The 27635-nt window shown below is 33.3% G+C and overlaps 1 protein-coding gene across 1 annotated transcript; it reads right to left on the bottom strand.

The window, feature by feature from the left end:
* Positions 1-2026: 2026 nt before the first annotated feature.
* LOC144956032 (uncharacterized) lies at positions 2027-25294 on the bottom strand. Its single transcript, XM_078886322.1, has 10 exons — positions 25245-25294; positions 22607-23384; positions 21643-21877; positions 20468-20556; positions 20089-20174; positions 19178-19261; positions 17631-17782; positions 16324-16407; positions 14809-15015; positions 2027-2421 (listed from the first exon to the last, which is right to left on the bottom strand). Exons 1-9 carry the CDS (start codon positions 25272-25274, stop codon positions 14859-14861), a joined length of 1695 nt encoding a protein of 564 aa, XP_078742448.1. The 5' UTR covers positions 25275-25294; the 3' UTR covers positions 2027-2421; positions 14809-14858.
* Positions 25295-27635: the final 2341 nt, after the last annotated feature.

Below are 27635 nucleotides of genomic sequence, written 5' to 3' on the forward strand. Positions count from 1 at the left end.
GTTGTAAAGGACGCCATGATGATCCTTTCTCCGCATTGTTCCCATCCTCTCAGTGACTTCTGGGCAAACTTGCTTAGAATTATTCCTACTCCCTGTGTATGAATCCCGTCCCCTCTCCCTGAATATAAAATCTTCTCCCCAGACTTGAGGTGTTTCTGTCCGGATTGTATCCAGTGGGTTTCGCTTACTCCAAGTATATGCAGCCTGTATCTTCTCATCTCAGTCACAACTTGAGAGCTTTTTCCTGCTTCATACATGGTGCGAACGTTCCACGACGCAATTCGAAGCTGCTTGTTTGGCGAAGACGTCATCGGGTCAGCAGAGTCCTTTCGGCTTTGTCTGTTGTCCTTCATAAATTCTGTAATTCCAGAAACTCTTCGGTCGCCCAAGCTAAAAAAAGGATTTAGTTTGTCTGTCTGTGTTTCTGTAACGGTTTGAGTTTAACGGAAAGGGGTGTTAACCCTTTGCCAACCCCAACCTGGAGGACCAGGTGACTCAAAGATGGGGGAATCACACACCATTAGTCGCCTTTTACGACACGCTGGCTTGGCGTTGGGCTATTCTTGACCCTCTCAGTTGAGGGACCCCGGACACCACACGGGGTAATAGGATTGTAACACATCAAATATACAGAAGGATTGTAACACATCAGATATACAGTAGGATTGTAACACATCAGATATACAGTAGGATTGTAACACATCAGATATACAGTAGGATTGTAACACATCAGATATACAGTAGGATTGTAACACATCAGATGTACAGTAGGATTGTAACACATCAGATATACAGTAGGATTGTAACACATCAGATATACAGTAGGATTGTAACACATCAGATATACAGTAGGATTGTAACACATCAGATATACAGTAGGATTGTAACACATCAGATGTACAGTAGGATTGTAACACATCAGATATACAGTAGGATTGTAACACATCAGATATACAGTAGGATTGTAACACATCAGATAGACAGTAGGATTGTAACACATCAGATATTAAAGGTCACATCCTTACAAATTTAGAGACATTCTGGGCACAAAATTTGTTTGGGCAACATTGATAATGAGACGCAAAGTCTTTAACGAGTAAACCATCTATCATATGCACAGTTCATTCTCCAATGAATGTAATACAAGGCTCGTTGAATTCTAGCATGCTCTTGGGAGGGAGAAGCCAAACAACGTGCTAAAATCTCAGCATGCCGAAATCTGATGCTCAAGGGATGACATATTATTATAGAGATAAAATTCAGTCACCCAGATCCAGTGTGTCGTTTTGCAGAGCTTGCTAGAATCCAGCGAGTACGGTAATAAAATGACAATAAAATTTTGGCTTTTGGATAACTTTGGAAAAATAGCCTATTTTAAATTAGCAAAGAAGAGGTAATATAAAGTTGAGTATAAAAATAAAATCCACAGTCACTTTAAAACATCACAATTGCAATGGAAGATTGTCTTTTTTCAGACAAAAAATATCTGAATTAAAAATATGAAAATAAATTTTCATCGGATTTTAAAGGATTGTTTTATATAACCGTGGCAAACCAGAATCAGCAGCAGATTTTTAAACATTTCAAATAACAGCAGTAACAATAAAATTGCTATCAATTCCTATACATAAACAGGTTTCTTTCTTTTTAGTTTGGAATCAGTGGATAAAATGAGGAAAAGATATAAACAATAGAAACAACCCGTTATGAGGCGATTCCAATAGGAGGTCAATATTGGTAAAATTCCAATTGCTTGATCATCCAATTTGAAAAATAGAATCATGATTGTTGCTACATAAATCGTTTTGTGATGGGATTTATTCAACTATTAAATCTTTCTTCTTCTTTTTTTTTTAAATCATCCATTTCTTACAGCATTGTAAGTTATCATCACCTCAGCACCCGTGTCATCATATGTGGCGAATCGTACTAATCTGGTATTATGTATGAATGAAAAAAAGTGAAGAGAACTTTAAAGCGAAAATGAATAGAATTAAGAAAATTAAGTTTTTGGGGTTTTGTTGGATTTTTTGTTTTCGTTTTTTTTTTTTTTTGGTTGATTCTTTTTGTTCTGTTTTGTTTTCGTTTTGTATCGTTTTCTTCACTGAATTAATTCTGACATAACATTAGATTACGATGTGGGTTACATTTGTCCTTGGAGCCTGAATCCCAAAAAGGTTGCATTACAATGGCTGTATCATCTCAGTCCACCTCAACCCACCTCATATTCTATTTTATTCTCCATACAAAATAATACGTAGATTTTCCGCACTCATCTCCTTGAAGGATTTCAGACAGTCTGGCGTGCACACTCGAAACATGAGAGGGACTTGCTTCACCTTGAACAGTGTGGGCATTGGTCGTATCACACGCAAGCCGGGACCGAACATGGGACCTTGACAACAGTCACACTTCTCCATTCTGGATGATGAGAGTGGAATGGAAGTCGGGGAGGGGGAAGAAGAAGAAGTAGTGAAAAAGAAAAAAGATTTGAATCATAAACTTGTTAATTTAACGATCATATTTTTTTTCAAAACTGATCTACAGTAAACCATAGCCAATAACAGTAAAAGTTTTCAATGTTTCAATAAATTAATGTAGAGACCTGTATGCTGAACTTAGTAAGTTATGTCAAATTCTGTCATCACACCAAAGATTATGCAATTCTGCACGATATACATAAAAGTAGTTTATCAATATCAACATGTCCATCCTGCTTTAGAAAATTATGCATATTCATTCTTGATTGCACTTGTACAAGTAATTTGAAATGCAGTGATTTATAAAGACAATCAAATCGTGTATGTTGGATTTAAAATTATCTACAACTAACGTCAAACAGTGATTTTAGTAAAGTATTTGAGCAATCAACTATCAATCTGAACTTTATAGTTTTTCAAATTCTGTATTGTTTGACAGAAGGATGTCATATCTGTGTCGATATGGACATTTAGTATAATTATTAGGTAATAGTACTGCATCATCGGCTTTGAGTTAAAAGTCAAATCATGATCATGAGGCACATTAAAGTTGTAGTTCATTATCTGTCATCGATCTGGACTTTAGTAAAGTATTTATGTCAAATACTGTCATCGATCTGGACTTAGTAAGTTTTATGTCAAATACTGTCATCGTCTGGACTTTATAAAGTATTTATGTCAAATATTGCATCGAATCTGGACTTTAGTAAGTATTATGTCAAATATTGCATCGATCTGACTTAGTAAGTATTTTGTAAATATCTGTCTCGATGACTTTAGTATAGTATTTATGTCAAATATTGTCTCGATTGGATTTTGTAAGTATTTATGTCAAATCTGTCATCGATCTGGCTTTAGTAAAGTATTTATGTCAAATACTGTCATCGATCTGGACTTTAGTAAGATTTATGTAAATATTGTCATATTGATTTAGTAAATATCAAATATGTCATACTGACTTTATAAGTATTAGCAATATCTGTCATCGATCTGGACAGTAAAGTATTAGTCAAATATCTGTCATCGATCTGGACTTTGAAGTATTTGTCAATTCGTCATCGATTGGACTAGTAAAGTTTTATGTCAAATTTGTATCGATCTGACTTTAGTAAATGTCATCGTCACCCTAGTTTTGTCTTCACGTCTGGACTTTGTAATTTGTCAAATTCATCGATCTGGACTTTAGTAAAGTATTTATGTCAATATCTGTCATCGATCTGGACTTTAGTAAAGATTTATGTCAAATATCTGCATCGATCTGGACTTTAGTAAAGTATTTATGTCAAATACTGTCATCGATCTGGACTTTAGTAAAGTATTTAGTCAAATGTATCATGGTTTTAGTGAATCTGTATCGTTGGACTTTAGTAAAGTATTTTGTCAAATATCTGTCATCGATCGGACTTATAAATATTTAGTCAAATTCTGTCATCGATCTGGACTTTATAAAGTATTTATGCAATATCTTCATCGTCTGACTTTAGTAAAGTATTTATGTCAAATATCTGTCTCGATTGGACTTTAGTAAATATTATGTCAATATCTGTCATCGATCTGACTTTAGTAAAGTATTTATGTCAAATATCTTCATCGATCTGGACTTTAGTAAGTATTTTGTCAAATATCTGTCATCGATCTGGACTTTAGTAAAGTATTTATGTCAAATATCTGTCATCGATTGGACTTAGTAAGTATTTATGTCAAATATCTGTCATCGATCTGGACTTAGTAAAGTATTTATGTCAAATATCGTCATCGATCTGGACTTGAGTTTATGAAAGTCTGTGATTTGGTTGTCAAATACTGTCATCGATCTGGACTTAGTAAAGTTTATGTCAAATATCTTCATCGATCTGGACTTTAGTAAAGTATTTATGTCAAATATCTGTCATCGATCTGGACTTTAGTAAAGTATTTATGTCAAAACTGTCATCGATTGGACTTTAGTAAAGTATTTATGTCAAATATCTGTCATCGATCTGGACTTTAGTAAAGTATTTATGTCAAATATCTGTATCGATCTGGACTTTATAAAGTATTTATGTCAATACTGTCATCGATTGGACTTTAGTAAATATTATGTCAAATATCTGTCATCGATCTGGACTTTAGTAAAGTATTTATGTCAAATATCTGTCATCGATTGGACTTTAGTAAAGTATTTATGTCAAATATCTGTCATCGATTGGACTTTAGTAAAGTATTTATGTCAAATATCTGTCATCGTCTGGACTTTAGTAAAGTATTTATGTCAAATATCTGTCATCGATCTGGACTTTAGTAAAGTATTTATGTCAAATATCTGTCATCGATCTGGACTTTAGTAAGTATTTATGTCAAATATCTGTCATCGATCTGGACTTTAGTAAAGTATTTATGTCAAATATTGTCATCGATCTGGACTTTAGTAAGTATTTATGTCAATATCTGTCATCGATCTGGACTTTAGTAAAGTATTTATGTCAAATACGTCATCGATCTGGACTTTAGTAAAGTATTTATGTCAAATATCTGTCATCGATCTGGACTTTAGTAAAGTATTTATGTCAAATATCTGTCATCGATCTGGACTTTAGTAAAGTATTTATGTCAAATATCTGTCATCGATCTGGACTTTAGTAAAGTATTTATGTCAAATATCTGTCATCGATCTGGACTTTAGTAAAGTATTTATGTCAAATTCTGTCATCGATCTGACTTAGTAAAGTATTTATGTCAATATCTGTCATCGATCTGACTTTAGTAAAGTATTATGTCAAATATTGTCATCGATCTGGACTTTAGTAAAGTATTTATGTCAAATATCTGTCATCGATCTGGACTTTAGTAAAGTATTTATGTCAAATATCTGTCATCGATCTGGACTTTAGTAAGTATTTATGTCAAATATCTGTCATCGATCTGGACTTTAGTAAAACATTATTATTGAATTTGTATTCTATTCTTGATTATGTATTTGCTCGAGGTTATATTATGTAAATTTTTAGTATACAAATTTATTCTTGCTGATGTGTAAATATGTATAGCATTGGTTAAATTCAAGTAGTGTTGAATTGATGTTATTATTAAAATTATCGATGCTAGATTATGTTCGTTTGTAATTTATCTTTTGATTTTAAATTCACGATGACTTATAAATTAGTATTATTGATATTTGATTGTCTATAATTTTAGAATCGTCATTGGACTAAGTTTTTTTAAATAATGGTTAAATATTATATGTAGTTATGTGTATTTAATTCATCGCTTAATGTAATTTTTATATTGTCAATGTTGTTATATTTGTATATTCATTGGAAAGTTAAAAACTCATCGATTGATTTAATTTCAAATTCGTGACTTAGTAGTATTGTATTCTGTCCTGCTAGAAAGTTTATTCAATTCGCAGACTTATAAATTATTATCAGTTTTTATGATTGTTAGATTAATGTAAAACGTATGATGGATTAAAGTTTTATCAATATTGTCATCAATTTATAGAATATTTTCATATCTGATTATAATATTATGTCATTGTCATCTCTGACTTTAAGTATTTTCAAATCTGTAATTAATTGGATTTAGAATTTATATTGTTGGTTTTTTTGTATTTGTATATTATTTTATGTTAAAGTATTATTAATATTTTATTATCGACTTATATTATTTTATCTTTGATTTTAGATATGTCATCGATTGACTTTATAGTTTATTCATATGTAGACGATTTATTTTTAATTAATGATTAAATTGATGATCTTTTAAAGTATTGTCAATATCTGCATGTTGATGAAGTTTGTCATATGTATGAGGTTAGTAGATTGAGATTTAGTAAATTAAATATGTCAGTGATTAGTAAATTATGCAATTGTGAAATAATAAACTGGATATTTAAAAATTCATCGATTGGACATAAAATTATTCAATTCTATATTGACTTTAAGTATTTAAAATCTGTGATCGACTAGAAAGTATTTTTAAATATTGTCACGATCTGACTTTAAAAGTTATTAAATGATGATGACTTTAAATATTTATTATACTGCAGTTGATTTAGAAAGATTTATGTAATTGTCATCGATCTGATTTATAAGTTTTGTCAATTATTGTATTATAAATATTATCATATTTATATTCTAAGTATAGAATTTATTATTAGTAATTTATGTAATTCATCGATCTGGACTTAGTAAGTTTATGTCAATATTGTCATCGATTGACTTATAAGTATTATGTCAAATTCTGTCATCGATCGACTTAGTAAAGTATTTGTAATATCTGCTCGATTGGACTTTAGTAAAGTATTATGTCAAATTCTGTCATCGATGACTTTAGTAGTATTTATGTCAAATATTGTACGATGGACTTTAGTATTTATGTCAAATACTTTATCGTTGGACTTTAGTAAATTATTCAAATATCTTCATCGATCTGGACTTTGTAATATTTATGTAAATATGTCATCGATCTGGACTTTGTAAAGTATTTATGTAAATATCTGTCATCGATCTGGACTTAGTAAAGTATTTATGTCAAATATCTGTATCGATCTGGACTTTTAAGTATTTTGAAATATCTGTCATCGATCTGGACTTTAGTAAAGTATTTATGTCAATATCTGTCATCGATCTGGACTTTATAAAGTATTTAGTCAAAATTGTCATCGTTGGACTTTAGTAAATTTTATGTCAAATCTGTCATCGATTGGTATAAAGTATTATGTCAAATCTGTCATCGATCTGGACTTTAGTAAAGTATTTATGTCAAATATTTCATCATCTGGACTTTAGTAAAGTATTTCATTCTCATCGATCTGGGACTTTAGTAAATATTTATGTCAAATTTTCGATCGATCTGGATTTAGTAAAGTATTTATGTCAAATATCTGATCGATCTGGACTTTAGTAAGTATTTATGTCAAATTCTGTCATCGATCTGGACTTTAGTAAAGTATTTTGTCAAATTTGTCATGATTGGACTTTAGTAAGTTTTATGTCAAATATCTGTCATCGACTGGACTTTAGTAAAGTATTTACAAATTCTGTCATCGATCTGGACTTTAGTAAAGTATTTATGTCAAATATCTGTCATGTCTGGATTTAGTAAAGTTTTATGTCAAATATCTGTTCGATCTGGACTTTAGTAAAGTATTTATTCAAATATCTGTCATCGATCTGGACTTTAGTAAGTATTTATGTCAAATATCTGTCATGATTGGACTTTAGTAAATATTTTGTCAAATATCTGTCATCGATCTACTTTAGTAAAGTATTATGTCAATATCTGTCATCGATCGGACTTTAGTAAAGTATTTTCAAATATCTGTCATCGATCTGGACTTTAGTAAAGTATTTATGTCAAATATCTGTATCGATCTGGACTTTAGTAAAGTATTTAGTCAAATATCTGTATCGATTGGATTTAGTAAAGTATTTTTAATTATATGTATCGTTACTTTAGTAAAGTATTTATGTCAAATATCTGTCATCGATCTGGACTTTAGTAAAGTATTTATGTCAAATATCTGTCATCGATGGACTTTAGTGTAAAGATTTAGTAATATTTATGGCAATATTGTCATATCTGCTGATATTTAGTAAATTTATGTCAATTTGTCGATTGAAAGTATTTTGTAAATCTGTCATCGATCTGACTTTAGTAAGTATTTATGTCAAATATCTGTCATCGATCTGGACTTTGTAAAGTATTATGTCAATATCTGTCATCGATCTGGACTTTAGTAAAGTATTTATGTCAAATATCTGTCACGATCTGGACTTTAGTAAAGTATTTTGTCAATATCTGTCATCGATCTGATTAGTAAAGTATTTTGTCAAATATCTGTCATCGATCTGACTTTAGTAAAGTATTTATTCAATATCTGTCATCGATCTGGACTTTAGTAAAGTATTTATGTCAAATATCTGTCATCGATCTGGACTTTAGTAAAGATTATGTCAAATATCTGTCATCGATCTGGACTTTAGTAAAGTTTTTGTCAAATATCTGTCATCGATCTGACTTTAGTAAAGTATTTATGTCAAATACTGTCATCGATGCTTTAAGTATTTATGTCAAATATTGTCATGATCGACTTTATAAAGTTTTAGTAATATCTGTCAGATCTGGACTTAGTAGATTTATGTAAATATTGTCATCATCTGGATTTGTAAGATTAGTAATTTGTATGTTATTTAGTAAATATTGTAAATATCTGTACTAGGATTTATAAAGTATTTATTCAATTCTGTATACTATTTAGTAAATTTTTGTCAAATCGTATCGATTATTAGTAAATTTGTCATCGATCTGGACTTAGTAAAGTATTTAAATATCTGTCATCGATCTGACTTAGTAAAGTATTATGTCAAATATCTTCATCGATTATTAAAATTTATGTCAAATATCTGTCATCGATCTGAAATTTAGTAAATATTATTCAATCTTCATCGATTGATTTAGTAAATATTTGTCAATATCTGCTGATTGATTAGTAAATATTTATGTCTACTGTCATGATTACTTTAGTAAATTTTTGTCTCTACGATCTGGACTTTAGTAAATATTTATGTCAAATATTGTCATCGATCTGGACTTTAGTAAAGTATTTATGTCAAATATTGTCATCGATCGGACTTTAGTAAAGTATTTATGTCAATATCTGTCATCGATCTGGACTTTAGTAAAGTATTTATGTCAAATATCTGTCATCGATCTGGACTTTATAAAGTATTTATGTCAATATCTGTCGATCGATTGGATTTTGTAAATATTTATCATTCTTATGAATTTTATTAAAATGTATTTATTAAAATATTGTCATACTTATATTATTTAGTAAATATTTTGTCAACCCGATCTGACTTTAGTAAAGTATTATGTCAAATATCTGTCATCGATCTGGACTTTAGTAAAGTATTTATGTCAAATATCTGTCATCGATCTGGACTTTAGTAAAGTATTTATGTCAAATATCTGTCATCGATCTGGACTTTAGTAAAGTATTTATGTCAAATTCTGTCTCGATCTGGACTTTAGTAAAGTATTATGTCAAATATCTGTCATCGATCTGGACTTTAGTAAAGTATTTTGTCAAATTTTCATGATCTGACTTGAAGATTTAGTAAATATTTATGTCGATTATAGTTTATGTCACTTATTTATGTTGGATTTAGTAAAGATTTGTCAATATTGTACGATGTTTATAAATATTTGTCAATCGATCTGGACTTTAGTAAAGTATTATGTCAAATATCTGTCATCGATCTGGACTTTAGTAAAGTATTATGTCAAATATCTGTCATCGATCTGGACTTTAGTAAAGTATTTATGATATTTCATGTCGACTGAAATATTTATAATATTTGTCACATCTGCTGTAGATTTAGTAAATATTTTATCTGACTTTGAATTTATGTAAAATTTTGTCACATTCTTATAATATTTAGTAAATATTGTCATCGTCTGGACTTTAGTAAAGTATTTATGTCAAATATTGTCATCGATTTGTAAGATTATTTCAAATATCTGTCATCGATCTGGACTTAGTAAAGTATTTATGTCAAATATCTGTCATCGATCTGGACTTTAGTAAAGTATTATGTCAAATATCTGATCATCGACTTGTGATTTATTAATATTGTCAATGACTTAGTAAAGATTTGAAATATTGTAAGTTATTAGTAAATATTGTCAAATATCTGTATGTGGATTTGTAAAGTATATTATATTGTAATATTACTTTAATTTTATGTCAACTGTAGATTATTGTAAATATTTGTCAAATTCTCTGACTGATTAGTAGTATTTATGTCAAATATCTGTCATCGATCTGGACTTTAGTAAAGTATTTATGTCAAATATCTGTCATCGATCTGGACTTTAGTAAAGTATTTATGTCAAATATCTGTCATCGATCTGGACTTTAGTAAAGTATTTATGTCAAATATCTGTCATCGATCTGGACTTTAGTAAAGTATTTATGTCAAATATCTGTCATCGATCTGGACTTTAGTAAAGTATTTATGTCAAATATCTGTCATCGATCTGGACTTTAGTAAAGTATTTATGTCAAATATCTGTCATCGATCTGGACTTTAGTAAAGTATTTATGTCAAATATCTGTCATCGATCTGGACTTTAGTAAAGTATTTATGTCAAATATCTGTCATCGATCTGGACTTTAGTAAAGTATTTATGTCAAATATCTGTCATCGATCTGGACTTTAGTAAAGTATTTATGTCAAATATCTGTCATCGACCCTGGACTTTAGTAAAGTATTTATGTCAAATATCTGTCATCGATCTGGACTTTAGTAAAGTATTTATGTCAAATATCTGTCATCGATCTGGACTTTAGTAAAGTATTTATGTCAAATATCTGTCATCGATCTGGACTTTAGTAAAGTATTTATGTCAAATATCTGTCATCGATCTGGACTTTAGTAAAGTATTTATGTCAAATATCTGTCATCGATCTGGACTTTAGTAAAGTATTTATGTCAAATATCTGTCATCGATCTGGACTTTAGTAAAGTATTTATGTCAAATATCTGTCATCGATCTGGACTTTAGTAAAGTATTTATGTCAAATATCTGTCATCGATCTGGACTTTAGTAAAGTATTTATGTCAAATATCTGTCATCGATCTGGACTTTAGTAAAGTATTTATGTCAAATATCTGTCATCGATCTGGACTTTAGTAAAGTATTTATGTCAAATATCTGTCATCGATCTGGACTTTAGTAAAGTATTTATGTCAAATATCTGTCATCGATCTGGACTTTAGTAAAGTATTTATGTCAAATATCTGTCATCGATCTGGACTTTAGTAAAGTATTTATGTCAAATATCTGTCATCGATCTGGACTTTAGTAAAGTATTTATGTCAAATATCTGTCATCGATCTGGACTTTAGTAAAGTATTTATGTCAAATATCTGTCATCGATCTGGACTTTAGTAAAGTATTTATGTCAAATATCTGTCATCGATCTGGACTTTAGTAAAGTATTTATGTCAAATATCTGTCATCGATCTGGACTTTAGTAAAGTATTTATGTCAAATATCTGTCATCGATCTGGACTTTAGTAAAGATTTATGTCAAATATCTGTCATCGATCTGGACTTTAGTAAAGTATTTATGTCAAATATCTGTCATCGATCTGGACTTTAGTAAAGTATTTATGTCAAATATCTGTCATCGATCTGGACTTTAGTAAAGTATTTATGTCAAATATCTGTCATCGATCTGGACTTTAGTAAAGTATTTATGTCAAATATCTGTCATCGATCTGGACTTTAGTAAAGTATTTTATGTCAAAATATCTGTCATCGATCTGGACTTTAGTAAAGTATTTATGTCAAATATCTGTCATCGATCTGGACTTTAGTAAAGTATTTATGTCAAATATCTGTCATCGATCTGGACTTTAGTAAAGTATTTATGTCAAATATCTGTCATCGATCTGGACTTTAGTAAAGTATTTATGTCAAATATCTGTCATCGATCTGGACTTTAGTAAAGTATTTATGTCAAATATCTGTCATCGATCTGGACTTTAGTAAAGTATTTATGTCAAATATCTGTCATCGATCTGGACTTTAGTAAAGTATTTATGTCAAATATCTGTCATCGATCTGGACTTTAGTAAAGTATTTATGTCAAATATCTGTCATCGATCTGGACTTTAGTAAAGTATTTATGTCAAATATCTGTCATCGATCTGGACTTTAGTAAAGTATTTATGTCAAATATCTGTCATCGATCTGGACTTTAGTAAAGTATTTATGTCAAATATCTGTCATCGATCTGGACTTTAGTAAAGTATTTATGTCAAATATCTGTCATCGATCTGGACTTTAGTAAAGTATTTATGTCAAATATCTGTCATCGATCTGGACTTTAGTAAAGTATTTATGTCAAATATCTGTCATCGATCTGGACTTTAGTAAAGTATTTATGTCAAATATCTGTCATCGATCTGGACTTTAGTAAAGTATTTATGTCAAATATCTGTCATCGATCTGGACTTTAGTAAAGTATTTATGTCAAATATCTGTCATCGATCTGGACTTTAGTAAAGTATTTATGTCAAATATCTGTCATCGATCTGGACTTTAGTAAAGTATTTATGTCAAATATCTGTCATCGATCTGGACTTTAGTAAAGTATTTATGTCAAATATCTGTCATCGATCTGGACTTTAGTAAAGTATTTATGTCAAATATCTGTCATCGATCTGGACTTAGTAAAGTATTTATGTCAAATATCTGTCATCGATCTGGACTCTAGTAAAGTATTTATGTCAAATATCTGTCATCGATCTGGACTTTAGTAAAGTATTTATGTCAAATATCTGTCATCGATCTGGACTTTAGTAAAGTATTTATGTCAAATATCTGTCATCGATCTGGACTTTAGTAAAGTTTATATGTCAAATATCTGTCATCGATCTGGACTTTAGTAAAGTATTTATGTCTTTATTGGTTTTTTGTTGTTGGCTGAAGAAGGGTTTTGAGCCAAAAGGTTACATCCTCTGTTGATTTTTCTGTATGGCCCAACATGAAGTGTAAGCCGCTATAGCCTCTGACCCGTGACACAGCAACATACAGTTGTCCGTGTGTGAAAACAGGTTGTGGTAAGAAAATCAACTGCGAAAATAAACCTGAAGTAGCAGACGTGAGCAGACTTGAAAGATGATCCTGGGATCGAGAACTAACCTTACAGTACAGTACTCTGGTGATCATGTTTGGTTGCGTTTTTATGCACCTCCGTTGGAGGGGTACAAAAACGCACCGTTTTTATGCACCTCCACTGGAGGTGTACAAAAACGCACAGTGTTTATGCACCTCCATTGGCGGTGCTGGTTGATTAATGAAAATTTTGCTGCTTGAAGCTCGAAGGAAAAAATAACGATAAGTGTTGAATTGTAAGCCTAATTTTAATAGACGAAGACATACTGTGGACGTTTCTGATTTCCCCTTTATCAACAAAACACGACGAATAAGACACTAAGGACGAATGAGAGATGTGTAGTGTGAATGGAGTAGATAAGGTAAATAGACATAAACAATGATGGGACAGTAGTTTTTGCAAAACAACAACAACAACAAAAAAAAGAAGAAAAAAACCCCAATAAAATTATAAAGATGCGGTAAACGAATACACTGATGATAATGATAAAATATAAAATAATAAAAATCGACGTGTACATATAAATGCACGTCAATAACACATTGAATGGTACCGATGTTGTTTGTTTTTTTAATATAATAAATAAGAAGAAGAAGAAGAAAAAGAAGAATAGAAGAAGAAGAAGAATAGATTAATTAAAGGTTTTAAATATATGTCCAGTAACTATAACAACAAAAATGATGTCTTTCTCAATAAAAGTAAACTTTAAAAAAGAAAAATGTCCACAATGGGATTGAACCCAGTACTTTCAAGGTTAGAGTCTGACAGTTTATCCACTGCGCTACGGAGCCACCTGACTGTTCATAACATTTAATAAGGTCTTTCTAAAATTTTATTTTACCTTCAATACAACTTCTATTTTCTGGTTTTAAATTTCGATTTTTTAGATTATTTTTATCACCCGAAACCATCACATTGAAAGCATCATAGGGGCAATAATAATACTTGACGTCATAATAAATGAAAACTGTTGAAAACTTAGTGTAGATCTGAAATCCTAAAAGTAATTAAGTGAATACATTATTTCGAATGCAACGATTGTGTAAAACGCCAAACTGACAACTTTTGACAGTGACGAAATTGGTTGTTTTTTAGAGAGTTTGTGTCGTCGGTACGTATTTTATGATATCTGTTTGACTTAACGAACTTTCAAACTGACTTTAAATTATAAAAGGAAATCAAGTTATCTGTTTATCTATCTGTAAAAAATACATTTCTAATTTTCAAAACTTTCAGTAGAGTTGTGCGCCGTATAATTTTTTTTATTGACTCATATAAGCACCATGTTCTCCAGAAGGCTATATTTTTTAAAGAAAGGATTCAAAAGAACAAATACAAATAATATCAAAGCTACACATGTCATGTTTCGTTTACTTTTCTAAAAATCTGTTACACACCATTGTACAGTGAGGGTCCTGATAGCTCAATTCGTAGAGCATTCGCTTCACATGCAAAGGGACCGAGATCAATCCCAATAGCAATCAAAAATTTTTCTGACCCCCCTGTCCACCCAGCGGTGATTGGGTAGCTGGGTCTGTTAGATCTGACAGAAAGTACTTTGCAATAGACTAGTGTCTTATCCAAAGGATCGCAGGCAACTGCTATTGTCTGTTTCACGCTATAGAAACCGGGATAAACTCCAGCTCCATGGGCCTATTGGCTTTGAAGGACTACTAATTGTGGCAGCGTTCATCAGAATGTCATCAACCGACCTGTGGTTTGTTCCGACTGTGTTCCTTCCAAAACAAGGGATGTAACAAGTTGTTCCTCAGGTTGACGTGCTGCAGCTGTTCCATGGACACCACACTACAGGGCAATGCTCCAATCTGGTTACCCTCTATGTCCAACACCTGGAGAGTTCTGAAAAAAAAAAAAAGGAAGAAAAGAACTTGTTTTAACTTTCAGACAGTTTTTATTCTTCTTCCATGTATCTATTATAAAAAAATTTTTTTTAATATGGTTGAGGATTCACACTGTTTCGTAAAGCCATGTTAAATATAGTGCACAGAATCAATGGCAAATCTAAAAATTATTAATCTATTTTTTACAGACTGATATACGAGCAACTTGCAAACCTTATTTTTTTATTTCAGGCTAATTCTATCATCCCCTTGACTCAAATTAATATGAAGAAAATCTACTAGGTCGTAATACTCAGTCTTTTTTGACATTTGACTCTCATTGCAAATATAATTTATTCTACGCAATTCTAGCATATCCACAACAAAAATTGATGACGTAATTTCAAATCTCTCTTGATACTACTAAGTAACAATAATCTCTCAAATAAATTCTTTTAAAAAATAGGGTTGGGGATCAACAATGTTCCGTAAAGCCAATGTTAAATTTTTATCATCGAGCACAGAATTACCAGCCAATCAAAAAATACAATACAGTTGTATAATAATTATAGACTAATAGATGATGACTGCCTATTCCTTACAGCCTTTATTTCTCCTCAAAAACTGCGGATTCTCCACTAGTACAGTTAATACTGTAGTGTGGTTTTATACTCTTGTGGTATGACAGACTGATAGGTCCCTGGTTCGAGTCTTGATCTGGGCAGCACAAAGTTGAGTCCTTGCAAAAGGCTCCTACTCCTTAGTCATATTTTCTCATTGGACTCAGATGTAAAAAGGATACCTGTCCAGAACTGTCAGGAAAAAATGTAATGGCGTCTCACAGGCTTAATGCCTCATCTTACATGCTAAGTGTTGCTGTTGGGTTGGGACCTTTTGTAAAGCACTTTAGTGGATATTACGTTATATAAAAGCTCAATTATTTTATTTGTTTGTTTGTTTTTTTTGTTACTCAGCTCTGTAGAAACTTTAAATACTTCAAACAAAACTCAGGTTAATAATTTTTCACAAGTCGAAGGTCATCATAATTCGTCCCTATCGACGTGCACGTATTTGCAGGTCTGATAACCCAATTCCTTATGGGCTCATTGTTGTAATGGAAAACTCAAAAAATGATGCAAAATATTGTCCATTACAACAATGTTAAACTAGGCCCATAAGTGAGTTCGGATGTCAGACCTGCATATATGTACACATCGATCCATATCTAAAGTCAAAATATTTCTGGCTAAAATGAAAAGATGTTTGATCGGTGGACACCAATGAGGCTTTGTGGAGCCTACAAGAATTCCACTAGCCTTGGACTTACTTGCAATTGGCGATTTCTGAAGGAATAAAAGTCAGTCTGTTGTAGCCAACACTCAAGTCTTCTAAGCCAGGAAGATCAAACAACCTTTAATAATAATAGACAAAATTTATATTTTTATATCATCAGCACTTTAAATCTTGACAAATTTTAGACTTTTTTACTTCCCAAAACTTCTTTTAAAAGTTGTAATTGAGACATTCCGAAAAAGGAATGCAGCAAATTTTAATAAAATGAACTTGAATTTCATGAACACTTGGTGTCAACAAGGACATAAAAAATCAGTTGTTTTTTGGGGGTTTTTTTGTTGTTGCTTTTTTAATTTTTAAAAAAATGTTTTGTCTCTTATTTTAAAAATTGATTGATAATAAAATAGCACACAGCAGTCAATAAAAGTTGGCCTCATTGACTTTGTTTTATCCATTCTGCACTGCATAGCATGTGTAATTCCTTTACGCAAATTTCACACCCTAAATTTGGAATACTCAATAAAGACAGGTTTTATACTTGATCTGAAGAAAACCGTGTGAGTGAGTGAGTGTGAGAGACTCGGGGGGGAAAATAATAATAATAATATACTTTATCCATCCAAAAAAATGGAAATTCGTTTACAGACGTGGCATGCATAAAAATGTATAAACACAAAGTTGAGAATCTATGGCGATAATGTATATATCTATATATATGCAAATGCACAAAAATGTAAAAAATAATACAACCAAGAACCAATAGCGACACTTTATATATTAATTTGACAAATTGAGATAGACCATGCCTCTGGCCTTCAGTCCGAACTTGTGTGTGTATATTTAAAAACTAATATTAAATTTAAAATACACTGGAATCCACATTAAGTCAAAGCTCTTAAAGTCAACACCACCTCTTGTTGGTCCCAACTTTTCTGTTCTTTATCCAAGTGTGTCCATTGACAATGGATAAAGTCAACCAATCTGTGTCTGGTCTGGTGGTTTGGGCACTTTGAGCACGTTTAGTGGATGCTGCACCATATAAAAATCAAGTTTTTGTTGTTTTTTTTTGTTTGTTTTTTTTGTTGTTTTTGTTTTTATAGAAAATCCAATAAACTCCAGCTCCATATGCCTTCTAGCTCTGAAAAACTACTTTTTAAAAAATTAATGAAACTATAGAATTCTTAAGGATCATGAAAAATGATTGAAGTTTGTTTTACTGTCCAAACAAAAATCAAAATATGTTGGAATTTTGATTCGTTTAGCTCAAAAATTCAATATTCCAGCAGAATGTTCATTCCAACAAATAATACTGTTTAGAAGCGATGCTTCACAAACACTCACGACACAGGAAGAGCTGTAAGCAGGCAGAAGGAGACGATTAACACTCTCAGTTTCTGTAGTCGTGTGATGTCCACTGGCAGCTCCACCATCGGGTTATTCCTCAGTTTGAGAACTTCCAGGTTGGAAAGGTACAATACTTCCAATGGAAAATTCTGGAATGAATGATGTCAATAAAATATTTACAGATACACAACAGACTAAATGGAACCAAAAAAAAAAAAAGGAAAACATCTCCAATGGGACAAGAAAAACACGTGCAAAATTATTTTTCTAAGGGCATACAATGAAGGTGCCTAACCACCAGCTCTAACCTTCAATTCTAATGTCGTGAGTTCAGGACTGTACCTATACCCCCAGGGCCATGCCCATGGACTTGGAATTTATTCCGGATTCAATAGCATGAGATGGACAGAAACAATTGCTTGCTACCCTTTGGATAGGATGCTAATCTATTGCAGAGTACTTTCCACTAGATCTAACAGACCCAGCTATCCAATTATTGCTTGGTGAACAGGGGAGGGGGGAGTCATAAGAAAATATACTTCACCTGGGATCAAACTCATTCCCTTTACGTGTGAAGTGAGTACTCTGCTAACTGAGCAATCAGTATGACTCTTTTGTCACAAAGTCATGCAATGTTGAACATCGTCAATGTTTGGAAGGGTGACAATGATTACAAACCTCTGGCCCTGGCACTATATCCTTGGGTAAGACATTTTACATCTAATTGTAATATTATCATACTCAGATTTGCAGCTAGATTGAGCAAATGAAATATTGTAAGAGATTTCGTACAAATAGAATGCTTAACAGGGGAGTTGAACTGTATAAAATAAACTTTTAGTTACTTTTGGCCTGCCAAAAGAATGAATTAAGAACGTTAAAAGCCATTGAGCATGGCAAAAACAAAGAAATGTTCTGTTCTATTCTTGTATAGTGATACTAAGCTGCTAGAAGCTGTAAACGGTAAAAGGTAGTGAAAGTGATACGAGGCTGTAGACTGTAAAGAGTAATAAACAAAAATGAATATAACAGGTTAAAAAAAGAACAAAATACCAAAGACGAAACGTTTCGGACTCAAAACCCTCCTTCAGCCAACAACACAAAAGTAATGAAAACAATTAATATAAAAACTTCAATAAAGAACAAAATACCAAACACAGAATGTTTCAGGTTCAAAACCCTTCTTCAGCCAACAACAAAAACAATAAAATCAAAAACATAAAAAAATAACTTAAAATCATGTAAAATCCAGGAGTCGGCAAAGAAGTATTTCCAAAACGCTACATTTTTGGTATTTTTGGAAAAAAATTAAAAATAAAAATCCCTTTTATTCATCCCAAAGGGGAAATTTGTCTTTAATGTCTATTCCAAAGGAAGACTGGAATAACCCAGGCATCAGCCGCAGTGCAGTGCCGCTAAGTGAGCTAGGGCGAGGTGACTTGCTCAGGCCACACAGCGCAGTGGTGGGTTATCGAAACTCAGTACATTTCGGGTACCACTAAGTCACGTTGCCCCCTGTTATATTTAATTTCTTATTTACTAACCTTGAAACAGTTAAAACAGAGATTTAAGTAGGTCAAGGTCTTTGTCAAGGGCGTGATGTCGGGAAGTTCCTCAATAAAATGGGCCTGGAAAAATGATAAGGCAATGACTGTAGGGATTCGAAATCACATGAATAGTTTCATAATACATAGAAAAATGCTTAAATCTTGAATTACACAAAGTCAGACAGTGTTTTAAAAAATTAATTTAATAACATCAATAATTATAAAAATGATTAAAATAATAACAATAATAATAACATTAATAATAATAATAATAATAATAATAATAATAATAATAATAATAATAATAATAATAATAATAATAATAGTGATGATGATGATGACGATGATGATGATGATGATGACGATCATGATGATGACAATGATGATGATGATGATGATGATGATGATGATGATGATGATGATGATGATGATGATGATGATGATGATGATGATGATGAATCTTTGTTAATTATTGTTAGACTGTTGTCACTTGAACATTAATAGGATGTATTATTTCATATTGTATAAAAATTTATGTTCATCGTTATCATTAATCTAATTTTTCTTTTCTAATTGCCTTTGAATGACATTATGAAAACTTGTCCACTGAAATGCCCAATCAATAAATCTTTCCTCCTCTTCATCTGGCCTGCTGTCTTTAATGATAAAATTGAAAAAAAAACAAAACTAAAACAAAATTTAAAACACCAGATGATCCGAGAAATAAATGTGTAACTGATCATGCGATCACCAATTAGTTATATCTTGCCCCGTACACATTTTATGTGAGGAAAAGGTTGGTTGAGGGATGGGGGGATGGTTGCCATGGTGATATCAAAATAACAACAACAAAAAATAAATAAGAGAAAATCATCCAGGAAATGGTAAAAGCCAAGTTTTATTCATACCTTCAAACTCAGAGCTGTTCCTCCATTTATCAAAGAATCCAAGATGGCGAGCTCTGAAGGAGAGATGGCCCCATCTTCAGGTACAGCTGTGTTAAGAAATAAGTAATTGATATAGCTGGTGATTCTTATACGATACAGACATTCTGTGAGCCAATCAATCTTGAGCTCTTGATTCTGCTTTGCTTTTTGCCCAGCTGAACAGAAGGCTGAATTTTAATTCTTGTTCAATTTACTGCAATGTGATTGGTTGGCAAAACAAAAGTAAGAAAAAGCACCAACAGTCAGCCACGTCTTCAAACTTTCTAAATTATTCTATAAAATGTAACTTTAGTTTCTTATTTTGTTGGAAAAATAAGAACGGCTGGATAATCAAACTTACCAAAAGGTGAACGACTCCTTCCAGAACCCTGGAAATACCTGGACCGGGCAGAGTGAAGAACTGCATCGGTGCCTGGAGCTTCTGATTCTCTGGAGACGAAAACGATTCGTGTAAGGATGAAATATCGGGTGTTCATTGGACTTGAATGGAAAATATCAACATTCTATCTTGAAGATCAAATGGACTGATAAACTTCCTAACAGTAACAGTGAGCTATTGTGCAGCTATGTGGTCTTGTGGTACGACACTCGCTTTCGGATCGCAAGGTCCTGGGTTTGAGCCTTGCTCAGCACATAGTTGAGTCCTTGGAAAAGACTCTTTACTCACATTCTCTCATCATACTCAGGTGTAAAATGAGTACCTGGCCGTCAACAGTGTTGTCTCTGTCAGAACAATTGTAAAATCGCCTAACAGGCCGAAATAAGCAAACATTCTATCACCAAATTTAGTTTTTGATCCCACAGTCAACAGGAACAATTAACATGCAGGATGAGACATGACATCTGAAAGTCGATATCACAATTTTTTTCAACAGAGACAACGCTGTAAACGGCCATGCTCTTATTTAACACAGACCAAAAAGCCTTTCACAGAACTCAACTTTGACTCGAAGCCAGGCTATACCAGTCAAAAATGTCATATCACAAGATCAAAAAGCAATTGAGGAAGATGGCCCAGAATCAGGTGTAGTGGAATAGACCCGTTACAGCTCTACGTCCCAATAGGAACCAATAAATAAGAATGTGAAATTGAATGTAAGCTTCAATTTAATATACGAAAACAGATAAAATGATGTTTCAGGTTTCCCCTTTATCAACAAAACAGGATGAATGAAACACTACAGACGAATGAGATATCTCATTCCACTAAAAGGAAAACACTTAAACTTAAATGTTTACAAATCATATGTTAAAAATAACAGTACATAACAGAGAGATGATTTACAAGGAAAAAAATATCATCTCCCAAAACTATAACTATACATTCGACTGTTACCCTCCCAGCCAAGGACTCCGGCCAGGGTCAGAACAAAACTAGGTAATCTCATTTCAAGTCAAAGACAGAAAGCAATTGGAAAACAGATATAGGGGGGATAAACAACACAGCCACCTCCATGCCCACTATGGGAGGTAAGGAACCCCACCCAGAGAGTAATTTTTTAAATTGAATCTTACTGCCGATGTCTTGTGGAGCCTCTAGTCCTTTCCAGCGTGTCGTCTTCATAAAGAATAATCTCAGTGTGTGGTTGAGATCCTGCCGTGTAAGCAGGGCTGTATTTTGGCATTGGTTTGATCACCGACTTGACGTCTGTGTTCATGACTTCACGGACGTGCTGCTTTATCATGGCTGCCATTTCGTACAGGAGTTGCCGTTGAGGAATACGGTTTTCTTTGATGGGGATGCCAGAGGCTGGAAAAAAGGTGAAATTTCAAAAATGCTTGTGGAAGCAGAATGTAAATTCATATCTCCAGATGAATGTAGTTAAAATTGGGTCTTTTTGGTGCGATGAGAAAATCTTCAATAAAGGAAGTGATGTGTGCTTACATAGGACAACACGCTTTGCCTTGATGATGATGTGGAAAGAGTATAGAAGGTAGAAATTGGTGAAGAAAGGAGAGAAAGAGGAGGAGGAGGAGGAAGAGGAGAGGAAGTAGAAGTAGAAGAAGAAGAAGAAGAAGAAGAAGAAGAAGAAGAAGAAGAAGAAGAAGAAGAAGAAGAAGAAGAAGAAGAAGAAGAGGAAGAAGAAGAAGAAGAAGAAGAAGAAGAAGAAGAAGAAGAAGAAGAAGAAGAAGAAGAAGAAGAAGAAGAAGAAGAAGAAGAAGAAGAAGAAGAAAAGGAGGAGGTGAAGGAGGTCAATTATTTTACCATCACCAATATCCTGAATTATGTCTAGATGTTCCTCTGCTGAAAATATAAGATAAAGTCTAAACTATGAATTCTAGGTTAACATAAAAACATTTCATAGAGGAGAAGTGAATTCTTTTTCTTTATCTGCAAATGAAAAAAAAAACAACAAAAAAACAACAAAAATCTCTATCAATTCTAAATCCTAATTATTAAAGTCAAATTTCACACAAGAAAATGCCAGAAAAAAGTTAAGGTTACAATTCCAAATGAGATAAAATTCATGGTACTTACAATCCATATTAATCAGATGAATATTTTCCTGATCACTCAAAGTCATCTCATTGGCCAAAATGTCTGTCAACTTCTTAACGTTATGTTTTGAATAAACTTGTTTTCTCACTCTAGGGACGGATAAATTTGCTTTTTCTGCTATTTTATATACAAAATGTTCCAAAGTAAAGGCTGGAGGTTCGTAAAATCGCTGATCATCTGCATCGTAAGTTAACATTATTTCTGGAATTCTTTTCGGCCCTCTTGTAGGAAGTGGATCTGGACCCCGTGGTTTAAACGGTTTCACCAGACTTTTTCCATCCACATAGGTACCCAAGCTTGTTCTGTCTCTAAATAACGGATCCAAGACATACTTCAAATCATCTCGACTGACAAAACTAGCACCACTCATAGGTGAGGTGAAAGTGTGTAAAACATTGACATGGACTGGATGTTTGCTTTGTTGGGACACAGTCTTTGGAAATTCGGGATTGGTAGGGTCAGATTCTGATGGTGGTGGAGGGGATGCCATGCTACCTGCAAAACTGCCTCTTTCTGTAGGAATCTCAGATTCTGGAACAATGCCTTGAAGTGCATCCAGTTCAAAGGTGTCCTGGAACATTTTGATAGCAGATCCATATCCGCTATGTTGTTTGCTTGATTCATCCTCATCCTCTTCATCATCAAGATGTTTTGAGTGCAATGGAGGAAGCACAACTGGAGCTCTTGGACGCCTTAAAAGTTTGTGCTTGCTGGGGCTTGACTTTTTCTTTGATGACAATCCTGGTATGACGACCACCTGAACAGAAGGAAATCTCAGAATGAAAATCATTATCAACCCAATTACCATCATGATTATTATCTTCACCATGTCATCATCATAATCTAGAAAAGATTACATCATCTTCAAAATAAGCTATCTACTTATAAATTTGCATCACCATTTGGCTGTAGCAAGTAAAAGATTTGAAACGGAACGAAAATATAAATATATAAATAATTAAATAAATAAATAAATAAATAAATAAATAAATAAATAAATAAATAAATAAATAAATAAATAAATAAATGAATGAATGAATGAATACATAAATAAGAAGTGTGACCAGCTGTTCAGTAGTAAAAGAAGTGACAATACCATCATTTTCAATACACTTATAAATCTCGCCAATTTGGATTCTTAGTATAAATTTCATGTTTGATTAGTTGTGTGAAATTTGAACGTTGGTTATTACTACAACACCTTTTTCAAAGATGGAGATTTAAATGTAGTGATAATCAATAGAGCCAGGAAGGTAGCAATGGAGTGATGATGATATTGTCAATAATTGTGCTATTGTGTGTCTATGTGGTCTTGTAGTATGATGACACTTGCTTTTGGATCGGAAGGTACTGGGTTCAAGCCTCGGTCGGCGTATAGTTGAGCCCTTGTAAAAGGCTCTTTACTCACATTCTCTCACCGTACTCATATGTAAAATGAGTACCTGACCATTAACAGCGTTGTTTCTGTCTGAAAAAAATTGTAATATTGCCTAACAGGTGTCGTGCCTCTTCCTACATGTTAAGTGTTGCTGTTGGCCAAGGACCCCTTGTAAAGCGCTTTGAGCACGTTTAGTGGATTTTGTGCTATATAAAAAAAGCTCAACATAATGATTCTTATGTTTGTTTGGCACGTCTGAGAATCTACACAAAAAAGCAAGAGGCTGACAGTTAAAGCTGAAGGACGCTAAATCAATTATGACTGTCTTCTCTACAGAGACATCAAATCACCATCAGACCAAATACAACTGCAAGCAGACTTACAAAATCTCAAACAATGGACGAACAACTGGGGCATGTGTTTCAATGAAAATTTTTTTTATAAAATGGAAATATCAGCGCTAGGTTTCATCAAATGGAACAACAAACATTGCCATGCAAACCTAAAAGAAACCAACTACTAACACTTGTAAGAGTAATCTTAGCCTACTCCTGTACAGTTTGGGAGCCAAACCTACAATCGGATATAAAAGCAATTGAAACTGTCCAGCATCGTGCTGCAAGATTTGTCTTCAATGACTACAGCCCCCATAGCAGCGTAACAGTAACAGACATGATCATACTCACACAGCTTGGATTGACTCCCTTACAACTCTGACGGAAAGAGCGACTAACTCTCATGTTCAAAATTACAAACAAATTGACGGCCATCTCACCAGAACAACTAGACATACAACGGCATTCACGCATTCTAAGAAAACCCACTCAAAAACTCCAATCCACAAACTCAAACATCTTCAAATATTCATTTGCACCCCACGCTATCAAAGACTGGAACGCTCTTCCCGAATCATGTGTGAACACAACAATTCAAGCGAATATTATCAAAATTCTTCAGCCTAAACACCAACAGTGGCTGTCACAATCAACAACTCTCTCCGCTCTCGAATACAAATAATCAGAATTGAGTCGACTTCGAGTAACATTCCGATTCAGATGACTGTTACTGTCATTATAAAGTTTTGACTACATCTAATCACTCAAAAGGATATCAATGAGTGAGTTTGAAAAAATATGATTCGAAATATGATTTGAACTAAATTTAAGAATTCATGGTACAATTATTTTTGAAGGTACCATTCGATTACTGTCACTAATAATTAAGATTTGAAGAACTCACTGGGCCGACAGCAGTAGACACAGGCGCCATTTTGATGCCTATGTTGTTGTTCGGGTAACGCGAGTCTCGTCTAATCACGCTCATTTTGTTGTTTGTCATTTCGCCATTTAAATATATTTCGCTTTTCTACACTTGTACAGATCAAAATTACAACACAAACTTTATATATATATATATATATATATATATATATATATATATATATATATATATATATATATATATATATATTATATATATATATATATATATATATATATATATATATAACCTCCAAGTCAATGCCAATAAAACCGAATTTACAACAATATCGAGGAACAAAGAGGAATGGAAAAGAACAAAGAAAGTCAGCTCACTAATTGGAGACACCGAGGATGTACAAAGAAGAAAACAGCTATCAAACGCCGCACTCAGTAAACTCACCAATGTATGGATTAGAGGTGACAAAATAAAGAGAAAAACCAAACTGAAACTGTACCATGCTCTTGTAAAACCGGTACTTCTGTATAACTGCGGCACTTGGGCGTTGACAAAATCCGAAGAAGAACATCTGGATGCCTTCCATCGCACACAGCTAAGAAGGGTACTGGACATCAAATACCCAAAAAAGATCTCAAATGAATCACTCTATAAGATCACAAAAGAAAGACCAATCTCCCTTGACATTTTACAACAACGATGGCAACTTTTCGGTCACATACTACGCAGGGACAAAAACATACCAGCAAACCAAGCCATGTCGGGATACTTCCAAAAACACGGGAACCTTTTCAGAGGAAGACCGATCACAACACTCCCTGTGATTCTAAACAAAAACCTCACAACACTTGGACAAAGCATTAGTCTCATAACGGCAGGGGACCTTGAAAATCTGAGAACCCTAGCAGAGGACCGGCAATATTGGAGACACCTCACACAGGAAATACTGGAAACAGCCAAGGCGACCCGATCTTTCGGTCGAGACGCGAAAGCATCTAAGTCAAGTAAGTCAAGTAGGTAATGGACAATATTTTGCGTCATTTTAAACAAAACATATTTCCAATACAACAATGAGCCCATAAGGAATTGGGTTATCAGACCTGCAAATATGTGCCCATTGATATAGAGCAATATCCATTAAGCGTGCTCAAAGAGCTTTACAATGGGTCCAACAGCAACAATGACGCCTGTTAGGCGATATTACAAAATTTTCTTTCGACAGAGACAACCCTGTTAACGGCCAGGTACTCATTATACACATGAGAACGGTGAGAGAATGTGAGTTAAGAGGCTTTTTTCCAAGGACTCTCTTATACGCGCTGAGAGAGAGGTTCTCGGCTTTCCACACGTGCGGGTCAGGGAGAACGTATCCAAGACAATATAAAATATTTATTACCTGCAAATGATAAAAATAACATTAACGTTTAGTAACCTTCATCAATATGCAGATAACAAACACTTTTTTTTTTTAATGTTTTGTACAAAAAGTGTATTGTACATTATTTTTTCGGTGGGAGTGAGGGGGGGGGGGGGGGGGGGAGGAGAGAGAGAGAGAGAGAGAGAGAGAGAGAGAGAGAGAGAGAGAGAGAGAGAGAGAGAGAGAGAGACTATGCACTGTGCCGCTAATCTGTCATACAGAGAGATTATTCTTCTATGCGGAGACAAGAGAAGTTATGTCGCACCTGTGACAGAATCTGAATTAGAAAAAAATTTAATAAAGATCGAAACCTGCTCTCGTCAATATAACTGGCATTTTATAGCCACGATCCCCGGTTTTTTTAATGCTTGATTTCCTGTTATTATAATAATTCATTTTTTTTTTGGTCTGTATTTGTCTCATTATTGTGGAGAGCAAAGAAGTTTGATATAGGCTATAAACGTCTGAATTAACATTGTCGTAATGGACATCCGCGTTCGGTTTATTGAGCGAAGTTGCTATGTGCCGCCCTATATTTTTCCGCATACCCAATAAACAATAAATCTCACTTTAAAACTTAAAAATAAAATTATAAATTTAGTAGGTACTGCTTTTCGTCATAAATGTTGGCATTTGCTGCTTTTCGTCACCACTCGCGCGTCACTCCTTACTAGCCGTGGCGTCAACACGACTGCTCTAAACTTTCCCTTGTTGCGACAATGTGGTAAGGTTGGGTATGGGGGCTCGGTACCAATGAGCCAAAACACGAGCGGCCGCCTTGTTATTTAATACAATCAACTGTTTTCTCCTCTTTGAAAAACAAGGTTTTCCATCTCCCCCCCCCCCCCCCCCCCCCCCCCACAAACAATTAATACGTTACACTACTAAAATAATTCGATCAGGCCGACATATCTAGTTTTGAACACATCGACGTCTTATTGGGATAAATCAGAACCAGTGGCGGTTCTAGCCTATTTATAGTGGTGGGGCAAAGG

This window comes from Berghia stephanieae, chromosome 10, assembly GCF_034508935.2.
Source record: "Berghia stephanieae isolate SIO BIC M18660-M18661 chromosome 10, UCSD_Bste_1.3, whole genome shotgun sequence".
In the NCBI taxonomy this organism is placed as follows: domain Eukaryota; kingdom Metazoa; phylum Mollusca; class Gastropoda; order Nudibranchia; family Aeolidiidae; genus Berghia; species Berghia stephanieae.